This window comes from Halyomorpha halys, unplaced genomic scaffold, assembly GCF_000696795.3.
Source record: "Halyomorpha halys isolate HHAL.00 unplaced genomic scaffold, Hhal_1.1 Scaffold2510.1, whole genome shotgun sequence".
Taxonomy (NCBI): Eukaryota; Metazoa; Arthropoda; class Insecta; order Hemiptera; family Pentatomidae; genus Halyomorpha; species Halyomorpha halys.
The window spans coordinates 41,573-52,089 of record NW_027110040.1 but is presented as its reverse complement, the minus strand read 5'-3'; the positions used below and the strand labels follow the sequence as shown (position 1 = coordinate 52,089).

Here is a 10,517-nt window from a genome sequence, read left to right as displayed (position 1 = left end):
TTACAATATATATTACTTAAAACTAAGATATATACACATATTTACAATTTTTATATCTTCTTTTGCCTTGTGGCATTATAAGATGTGGAAGCTGGGTCCGCTGAAGGCGGTTTATACATTTGGGGCACTATAGCCAGGGGCTAACAAGGAATGGGTAGTATATAATTGTTCCTGAGAAGCAGCTTTTCAAAAACCTAAAGTTGTTTCCGCATTACGAGAGATCAACATTTTAAGATATTATTTTAAAAAATATCATGGAACCTGCTACTTCTGAGATAAGACATTATCATTATGCTAATGTAATTCATGAATTTAACAAACTTAAATTTGAATGCAATAGCTCCATGATAATTGGCAATATAAATTTACAAAATGATGAATTCATATGAGTCAAGTACAAGATATATGGAATTTTGAGTTTTGAAGTGATTTTTCCTGCAAAAATTTCGATAGATCACAAACATGGTAATAAGGCAGATTTAGTTTTTCTTATAAGTTTTAAACCAAGTCTTATGTCGGTAAAAAAAAGGAAAGGTATGAAGAAATTTGACATAATAACTAGCAACTATTTGAGCCCACTGACAAAATGGGATAGAGAAAAAAAGTGATATTCAATTTTCGTCAAAAAAATCTCAAATACTGCTAATTAATGATATGTTTTTTCCAACTGCGACTTAATTAAAAAAAATAACATTTACGGCAATTGTAGGCTAGGCTACCTTCTTTATCCGGTTACTTATCAATAAAATAACTGAGCAGCGCTACAACTCAGGTAAGGCCATGGCTTCCTTTAATATTGCTCCACTGCGTTTTTTCTCTAGCTTATAACACTTAAAACGTTTAGGTACTCCTTAAGGTCTTATAACAAGCGTCTTCGTGATCGTTCCTCTCTTTTATAAATTAAAGCACCACACAATACTTTGTTCGGCATTCTGTGTTCAGGCATCCTTTTATATGGCCAAGCCATTCTATGTAGCGCGTCTTGGATTGGATGAATTGGACATTTCCATTCTAGTATAAGGAATAAAATTCGGCGTTTGTTCGGAGTATCCATGCACTGATATTGTGTCAAAGGTCGGACCATGAATTTTTCTAAGGTAGTTACGCTGGAACACTTTCGATTGGTTCATCATCGTAATGGACAGAGTCCTCTCTTCTTTATCAAGTCACAATTCTCTTGTTTCAATATTATGTAAGAACTAATCAAAACTTCAAACAATTTACTGTCTTGTGCATGGTGTCAGGTATGGAAGAAAAAGATGGCGAAGAACGATGGTTCTTAAATTTATCCAAGTGAGAAGGAGAATGACAGAAAAATAAAATAATTCACATTTAGATGGTCGATCGTTCATCACATTTAAAAGTTGTGAATTTCCGTTTTTCCATAACCGAATTTCTGTAAAATTGGAGAATGGCCTACGAGTTTAGAATTCCCCTCCTTTGGGAAGTTGTTGTTGTCTGGGGCTTAAGGGCGTAAAACCCTGAGGTCATCAACGCCCATATCTTTGGGAAGTAAATTGTGAACTAGTACCCTTCGTGTCATTGTTCGTGGTCTTAAGTCGCTTTACAGAGGACAATACTATAAATCTATCCTCCCCTTTTTAGTGAATATTAAATAGGATTTGCTTGAACACACAAAAAGTTAGGAAATCTGAGAAACTACTTTAAACTGTGAAAAATGTGGTTAAACATTACTCAAATAGGGGCCAATAATAAAAAAAAAAAAAAAAAAAGTTCAGAAGGGCAAAAAACTGTTTCAGAAAATAACTTCCAGACCTTTCGGTAAATTGGGAAATCTGGTTCTAATTGTTGGGGAATAATAGATTTTTCTCCTCACTTCCCACAATAAATGACCTAATGACCATGAATAGTATCTTCTTTACTTTGACCTATAAATACAACAGTTCATTCATAACAGAAACTACGGAATTGCAGGCACTACGTTACCAGGTCTATAGTTCACGGCTTTTTAGCTACTGAATTAGTAGTTTTGTTCCAACAGCTTCTGACTTCCTTGAATAACAATCCCCAATATTTTTTTATTATTATCAAGACATAGTATTCAGATTTCTTTGTCACCCATTTCTTAGGCAAACACTCAGAATCTGTGTACATTAGATGTTAAATATTAAACACGTCAGCTGTTATATGTCAAAGTAGGGAGTGTAAATCTTAATGTATGTTATCAATTGATATAAGAAACGTGAGATTAAGTGATAAGATGTTTGGTGTTCTTTATATATGTTACATTTTTTTTTGAGTGATCAATTTTTAGCCATTCTAATTATTTAAGTATATTTTTTATTACATTAATCAACGGTTGAAGATGTCACCTTTAACCAGTAAGTGTTTTACTTAATGTTTTGTTTCTCTTTTCCCAGTTATTCCTAATAAAAATAAATTGATTATGGCTTTATATGACTTTTTTTATTTGGTTGATTTTCTCTAAAATATTGCTGACAGTGTACATTAGCATTTCTTTTGAGGTTATGTTTATGCAATATGTATGAGAGCCGATGTTCTTAAAAATTTGTATTCAATATTATAAATATTTTATTTATTTTTATTGTTTTAGGATTAAACATTATCATTGTAAAATGATTGGTAGTTGTTGTAACTTGTTGGTTTTAAATTCCTGTGAATCAGCCTTATATGTCTAATAACACCCCTGTGCTGTCAATCAGAGAAATTAAAGAAAGAATTCAAGCTTTGTTTTTTTTCTGTTGTGACTGGAATTTTCTGTTACACCTTTTCACTTCTAACCTATTATTGGTTTGGTCAAATTTACATACATTACTGATGAAGTCGGGCCTAACAGACCAGACCCCAAACCTTTTTGATATTTTTTAAATTAAAAATTTACTCGAGTCCTAAATCTTTTAATGTGTCATATTTCAACTCATCTTTAATATTTTATACATCACAGTGTTTTAATAACAAAAGTAAATTACTGTCTGAAATCGATGATAAATCTTTTAATAATTTTTCATTTAATATTTTTCTAATTTAACCTGAATAATTGGCTATACCGCAACAGAATAGAGAAACAATTTAAATTATTTTTGCTTAGTATTTATGAAAGCAGTAAATATAGATAAAACTAAAGAAATATAGATTACTATTGGATGAAGATAGTTGTCCGTATGAAGTAGATTGCAGAAAGGATGTCTGGGTGGCAGTCATAAAGATATGAAATAGTAGAAAAACGTTTTAATGTTAACCGGTTAAAACTATTTAAGTTAAATATTACATAGTTTTTCTACTATTTTGTACCATTGTTGACTGTCACCCCGACTATCTTCAAAATATAGATTACAGTAATAATGTGGAAGTTTCATCTTCAAGTTCTTACAAAACGTAATAGAACACTTACCAGAACAATAGTTAGTTTTAAAATTTTAATATACTTCAAAGGCCTCAAATTTCTTTCTTGTTATAATTTTTATCTTTAAATAATACACCATATTAATCCCAATTTTTCCAATTTAAAAGGTTGATATTTTCAGTATATTGTCTATTTTCAAAACTACAGTGGTAGCAGTCAAAAAACTAGGACAACTCTTTGTTTTGAAAAATAATTGAGATGTTACAATAAGGTCAATTTAATATGATAAAGGTTTTAAAAATGACCATTATGGCAGAATTTTGGTTATAAGGGTATGTTTCTTCCCTGATTAGTGATCCTCTAAATAAAAAGAAAAGAACTACAGATAAAGAAATTCATTACTCATTGTTTTGAACACACATGCCCTATCTCTGGTTCTTGGACAAGTATAACATCTTTTCTTCTTCTGAACAACTAACCTCATTTAGACTTCTGATAGCTTTATTGATCCGTTTTCCTAATATCCTTTGAGTTTTGAATCTTAGCTCTCAGAACGGTACACTTTTTTCACATATGTTTGAGGGTCTTTATGATACAAAATCTATTCATTTTTTTTTTTTTTTTTTATGACTTCCTTCCTGTACTTGGTAAAGGAGGGTGCAAGTTATAATATTGTGAGATGGCCCCAACATCAATCTGACCCTCCTCGCTGGATTTGTTTAAACCATTTCTTCGCAATCTAGAAATAATAAAAAAACTTTATTTATCTATATATCCAATATGGCACAAAATTTAATTTATTAAATAATTTATTCCAACATATACCACATTACTTTGGTTTATTGAAAGAATAAATGACACATTTTTTATCAGAAGTACCAACTCATTGAAGGAATCATATTCAGCTACCATATCACATCATAATTTCATTTTTAGCTATTTGTTACTCATATATCATAACAACTTTGTAGAAACATTATAATTGTTGTAACACTATTACTTTAGGCATCTATACTGATGCATATTATGCAGTCTCCTCAATTAATGGTTGACTCATTTTTGTGCAATAAAATTCATGCAATAAATCTAATTTTGAAAATTTTAAGGTGTTCTCTTAATAGTGAACCTCCCATAGTTGTGTTCTATTTATTGTTAACACTTTTCCACATGCTTTATAGGTCTTTAGTTGAAGGAAACATTTGAAGAGGAACCGGAAGAAACCTAACTCATTGATAAAATAAAATAAGAATGTGTTAACACATTTCAAAATTTAAAGATTCTAAACTTGAAAAATCTGATTGGTAACTTTGGTTCTCAAATAATTCTGTACTTTACCAATTAGGTGTGGTATTAGCAATTTATACAATGTACATTGTGTTTTTTATTTATATTTTGGTAAAAATTGTCATACATTGTATAATATTTCCATTATTCTATTGAGTTCTTTCCTAGCGTTTATTTGTACTCTAATATTTTGAATTTAGAAATTCATATCAAGATTTATGAATCAAAGGAATTTTAATTTAATAAATTTTTTTAATTTATAGATAGTGTTTGATGAGTTGAATGGATGACGCTTTTGAAATTATTTAAAAATATTTTTTATTTCAAAAACGTGTGAAGAAAATAGATAATAGGTACAAAACATTTATTAAGGAATAATTAAAATTTTAATGTAATTATATGCCATCATATTTTCATCAAAATGTTTATTACAAATAAATATTATGAAACATGTTAACAATGTTATTTAGTTTTCATGTTATTTTTCTATGTTTCAGATATCAGAATTGCTTTAATTCAAATGGCAGTTGGTAAAAATAAATTAGATAATTTAACACATGCCTGCAAGCTCATTAGTGATGCCAAACAGAAGGGCTCCAACTTAGTAGTTCTTCCAGAATGTTTCAATAGTCCTTATGGAACAAGTATTATTTTATTTTTTTGTAATTACTTGTTTTATGTCTTTTTTTTTCCTAATAGCTAGTATATTCTTTTTTTACTGTGTAGATTACTATTTTTTCTTTTATTGATATTAACCCTAATTAGTCTTTTTTACTATTATTACTTGCCTGAAAACATTTGCCAATAGCTAACATATTTTAAGATGTTCGATTACGTTCCTTTCCAACATCTGTTTTTATATTTTCTTGAAATATGCTCCCTACGATTATTGTTGCATTTTTATAGCTATTATTTTCAATGAATGAACTGTCCTTTTGTTGGGATTATTAAAATTTTGTAGTGAAACTTCTTTAACAATGTTCTACAACTCAAGAAAAAAAAAAAAGTGTACGAGAGTAAATTTTTCATGGTTTCGTGATGCAAGATAAAATGGAAGAGTTGGGAAGGTAACGCTGGTCAATTTTAACAGGAAAAGTTTTTTGTCATAACAGGAGGGTAGGAGCTTAGAGAAGCTTAATATTCCGATTGAGTGAGCTCCTGTAATCTCTCTATTATAATATAAAACATTTTCCTGCTAGAATTGACGTAGGAAATGACTGTTTTATTTTAATTATTATTATTATTCTGGAACTAATATTTTCTGCCCTAAGCTATAAGAAGGACTACATGATCATTATTAATAAAATTTTAATACATTATTATATCTTTTCCAGAAGTTTCACTTCTGTCGGCCAGTCCAAAGATAAAAAAATAATTGAAGTATTTTTTAAAAATAATACAATAGTTTTAGATAAACAGCTATTGACTTGTGCTCTCTATATATGCTCTATAGAAAAAGATAATCCCTGTTACTGGAGGGCAGACTGATAGATCTGCTTTTCTCCTTACCTAAATTGTCCTTGCAAAATTAAAAAAATTCAAATATCTGAAGGATCTAATATCTCGTCTGTGCTGTATTAAGTTATAACTAATTTATCTGTTCAAGAAATTTCACATTAGATATCTAATCTTCTTATTTCTTATATATTCGAAGTGTGAGTGATGTAGTGACATGTTTATTAGTATAAACAATCTTATATTACAAAGAAAGTATTTAATTTAGGTTCATTTAGAAACCACTCATTGAACAGAACAGTTTTACTATTATAATTTTTTTGTTTTTACCCTTTCACTGGTTATTTCTGACATACAGAGGGAGGAGGAAGAGAGTTATATACAGGTAGCCGACCTATTCTAACCAGAGTGAGGGGTTCAAGTTTCCATTCATGGGGCCATCACAAAATAAAAGTCAACCTCCCATCCCAGGCCAGATTCAAACCAGTACTACTGCAGACTCGAGGATGCTTAGGTGATGCCTCAGCTCCCTCAGCTAAATAAATAGGCTCACAAAGAAAGTATATTAAACTCATACAATTCGTAAAACTACATACTTTACAATAACTATTTTAAAAAAACAGTTTACATAATAAGAATTATCTTGTCCCAGCAGGAAATATCCCTTCAGTTTTACAGTTAAGATTCGGATATCCGTGAACTTATATTAACCCTGAATTGTACTCACTGAGACCTCGTACTGCCTTACATGAATGGATGTTTGAGGCAGGCTACGGATTTTTGGTAGGAACCCATGAACATTGCTGGCATGTTATTTGCAAACCGGTTTGAAGATTGCAACTGTGATGCATATTTTGAAGGATTAGGACTACAATCAATCATAACATAAGTTTTATTTTACAACATTGATACTCTGCTCATCTCTCTAAACTTTTAAGCAAGCACGAAAGTCATTGGCTTTCAAGGGTTTACTTTGAAAACATCAGATTTACTTCATACATGAATGGATCTTGACTGCTGGTGGATTTGAAGACGAGAAATTTGCTGATCTAACCTGTAAAAAAGCTTACGCACTTCTGTTTGCATAGGGTCGTCATTAAATAAATTTATGGCCAGCTATTGGATTGGTATAGAAGATTTCCTTGATTTGTAGTTCTCTCACATTATATAGAGCAGTGCATGGAAGCAGAACTTTATCACTGTTATGGCGATATTAACAGCCATGAACTTTGAAATAAACGACGATGATATGGTTGGGAATGATACTTGGGAGGTTTGTTAAAATTTGGTTTGCCCAGACCTGATTTATGTGTTATTTCAAAAACAGTAAAGTGTAGGGCTTTAACAGATCGGGCTTGGGACGTCCTGTAGGAACCAATAAAAAGTCCTGAATACTTTATATATATAAAAATTATTGGTAGATTTTATTATAGCTAAACCTTCTGGTGACCATGAAGATGATCTAGTTAAAGTTTTATAAATATTAGTTCAACAGTTTTTGCAGCTAGTGGTTACCAATCAAAAGATAGGCTTCTTTTAGTATTATAGCGTAATTTTGGAGGAACATAGAAATGGTGAGGAATCTATATTGACCTATAAAAGACTTTTTTTAAAATATTGAATTTAATTAATGAATATGTTGTTTATTTCTTGTTACCAATATTTATTTTATTTTCCTTGTTTACACATTTTTTAAAACGCACATTGATTTCAGAGTACTTTGGACAATATGCTGAAGAAATCCCAAATGGTGAAACCTGTGTTGCTCTTTCAAAAGCTGCAAAAGATAATGGTATTTTCCTTGTTGGTGGGTCAATTCCAGAAAAGGATTCTGGTAAATTGTATAATACATGTACAGTTTGGAATCCTGAAGGAAGTTTTCTTGGAAAATTTCGTAAAGTAAGCTATCTATTCTTTTTGTTTGATGTGGGTCTGTAATATATTAAGATTTTATTTTCTATTCAAACATGTATTAGAATTATTTGTAACAGTTTATTATTAAAAACGTATACTGTTATCCTGCTTACATGGTTTTATATGTATATATCTTCTGATAATATACAATATGATATATGTATTATAAATGAACATATTCGTATTATATAAGAGATATATTATTATGATTATATCTTATACCTTTGCCTATTTTCAGTAATGATTTATTTATGAATTAATATTTTGGGTATGATTAGTTATGTATCTTTAACCTTATATCAGATGTGTATATTTAGATTCATCTCTTTGACATTGATATACCTGGTGGCATAACATTCAAGGAGTCAGATAGTTTATCTCCTGGGCAAAATATTTCTGTCATAGACATAGGTGATTGCAAAGTTGGATTAGGAATATGCTACGATTTGAGGTTTCATGAATTAGCTACCGTATACAAGGACTTAGGTAATACTTTTTGTTGTCTATTAAGTATTATTTTTGTATAATAAAGTCATTTCTATTATGATAAAGAGTTATTTAGATGTAAAATTTATGACAGGCTTATTAATGGGTTATCTGCCATTTATGTATGTATAAGAGAATAGATAGTTGTCATAAAAATTCAGATATGTCAATTTGACTGGTTGAATTAAAACAAATATTCTTGTTTTGATATGAACAACTTTATTATACTAATCAGGTATTGTTTACTTTAATTGAAGTGTTGACGTTGAAAAAAGAGTAAGTGCCAAAAATTTTAATAGTGGAACAAAAAATGTTTTGGTTATGTTTTAAATAAAGAACACAATTAATTTTTTTAATGAAAAACTGATTGTAAATTACTGTATTTCCCTCCACCCTAATTCTCTCATTTATTGTTTCTGAATCAAATCTATTGCTAAGAATAATTTATTTTTGTTTTTTATTACAAATAGTAATGAAATGAAATAAAAAAAATATTTTATTCTGGGACATATGTCCCCTAAGAATAGTAAATGATTAAAATAAAAATAGAAAGATAATGTATATTTGATTCGGAATAATATAACTAAAAACTGATGTTGGTGACTGATCTTATAAAAACTGTTTACATTTTGTATTGGAACTAAACAAAAAAAATGTATATTATGAATTTGTTATTTATGCAGCTGGTTACCTATCATTGCGATGGTTTTAATTTTATTTTGTAAAATGGTTATTATTGAACATAATGAGTAAATGGGGGATGCATAACTTGATTGTTAAGTAACTTTCTGTAACTTTTTTATTGACTCTATCATAGTCAGCAAGCAAACTTTATTGGAAAAATTAAGCTCAAATGTTCAACAATTAGAAATAATTAAAGAATATTAAACTATGGCTCATGACATTGTGCATAAAATCTTATTTAAATTTTTTTTTTAGGAGTAGATTTACTTCTATACCCTGGGGCTTTTAACATGACTACAGGACCAATGCATTGGGAGCACCTCATCAAAGCTCGTGCTGTTGATAATCAAGTATAATTATGTCAGACTGTTGTTTGTTATTAGTATAGCCTTTTATAGTTCTGCCATAATCATCTTTGCTAGGTATTCGCTGCAGGTATTTGTGGAGCTAGGGATGATTCTGCTGACTACGTCGTTTGGGGCCATTCAGTATTAATTGATCCTTGGGGCAAGATTGTCACAAAAGCAGATGCTTATGAAACCACATTAATCGCTGACATAGGTAGGTTATTTTCTGGTTTTTACTTTATTATCGGCTTAGACTTACCTTTTTTTTATTCAAGACATCGACTGGTTTCTTACAGTATTAATATTTTTTTATAATTATTTGTATATTCTATAAATAAAAAAAATGGTTATTATAAAATTATTAAATTGAATATTTAAAATGTCTAAATATTTATTAAAAAATTATCAGAAAGATATAATATTTGTTGTAAATATTTGGTGAAATGGTGCAATATTAATTAATTTTTTTTTAAATGAAATATTTGTTTAACCCATCTAACTATGCTGTTCATTTGTGGTGAATAACAGATTCTGGCGTACCCTGCAAATTGTTAATATTGTGGAATCCGATTTTTATTTTGACAGAATGGTATTTGTTATCAAGAATTCTGAAATGGTTAAAGCAGCATGGTTGTTTATAAAGAAAGAAGTTTTAGTTGGTTGACCTGTATTGGTCTTATTGGTTATAAGTTTTTTAGTGCAAAGTATAATCGTTTCCTGAATGCCTTTGTAATGTTAATGAATAACCGGGGTAGGACTTTATTTCTTAATGTTTTTAATTTTTATTATTCCCTTTAACTTCACTTTTTCCCAAATTTCATATGTCCGACAGGTGTTAAGAAACTAATCACTGATCATTCCATATGGTTGTAATTATGAAATGTAGCGAGCAGAACTGTTGGAATAAAAAATAATTATATATTTCCACCTTCATCATATTATTGCTTGTTAATTATTTTCATAATGATGTATTTTTATATAATCATTATTTATTATTATTAATAAGTTATATCTAAATTCAC

General features: G+C 29.5%; 1 protein-coding gene and 1 long non-coding RNA gene across 6 annotated transcripts in view; one reads left to right on the top strand and one right to left on the bottom strand.

Annotated features, from left to right (window-relative positions):
• Positions 1 to 1,881: 1,881 nt before the first annotated feature.
• LOC136795023 (omega-amidase NIT2-like) overlaps positions 1,882 to 10,517 on the top strand; it is a 14,162-nt gene continuing 5,526 nt past the window's right edge. Inside the window, exons 1-7 of one of the 5 annotated variants that reach the window (XM_067048147.1) lie at positions 1,909 to 2,342; positions 4,873 to 4,962; positions 5,107 to 5,253; positions 7,779 to 7,963; positions 8,296 to 8,464; positions 9,404 to 9,498; positions 9,571 to 9,709. In XM_067048147.1, the coding sequence (XP_066904248.1) occupies positions 5,130 to 5,253; positions 7,779 to 7,963; positions 8,296 to 8,464; positions 9,404 to 9,498; positions 9,571 to 9,709 (712 nt within the window). In that variant the 5' untranslated portion in view covers positions 1,909 to 2,342; positions 4,873 to 4,962; positions 5,107 to 5,129. Of the gene's footprint in view, positions 2,343 to 4,872; positions 4,963 to 5,106; positions 5,254 to 7,778; positions 7,964 to 8,295; positions 8,465 to 9,403; positions 9,499 to 9,570; positions 9,710 to 10,517 lie in introns of all 5 variants that reach the window. The other 4 variants (XM_067048144.1, XM_067048145.1, XM_067048146.1 and 1 more) reach the window with 4 other exon arrangements.
• Positions 2,866 to 10,517, bottom strand: part of LOC106691589 (uncharacterized) — a 12,491-nt gene continuing 4,839 nt past the window's right edge. Inside the window, exon 2 of the long non-coding RNA XR_001344817.2 lies at positions 2,866 to 4,064. This is a non-coding gene — a long non-coding RNA (uncharacterized lncRNA). The remainder of the gene's footprint in view (positions 4,065 to 10,517) is intronic.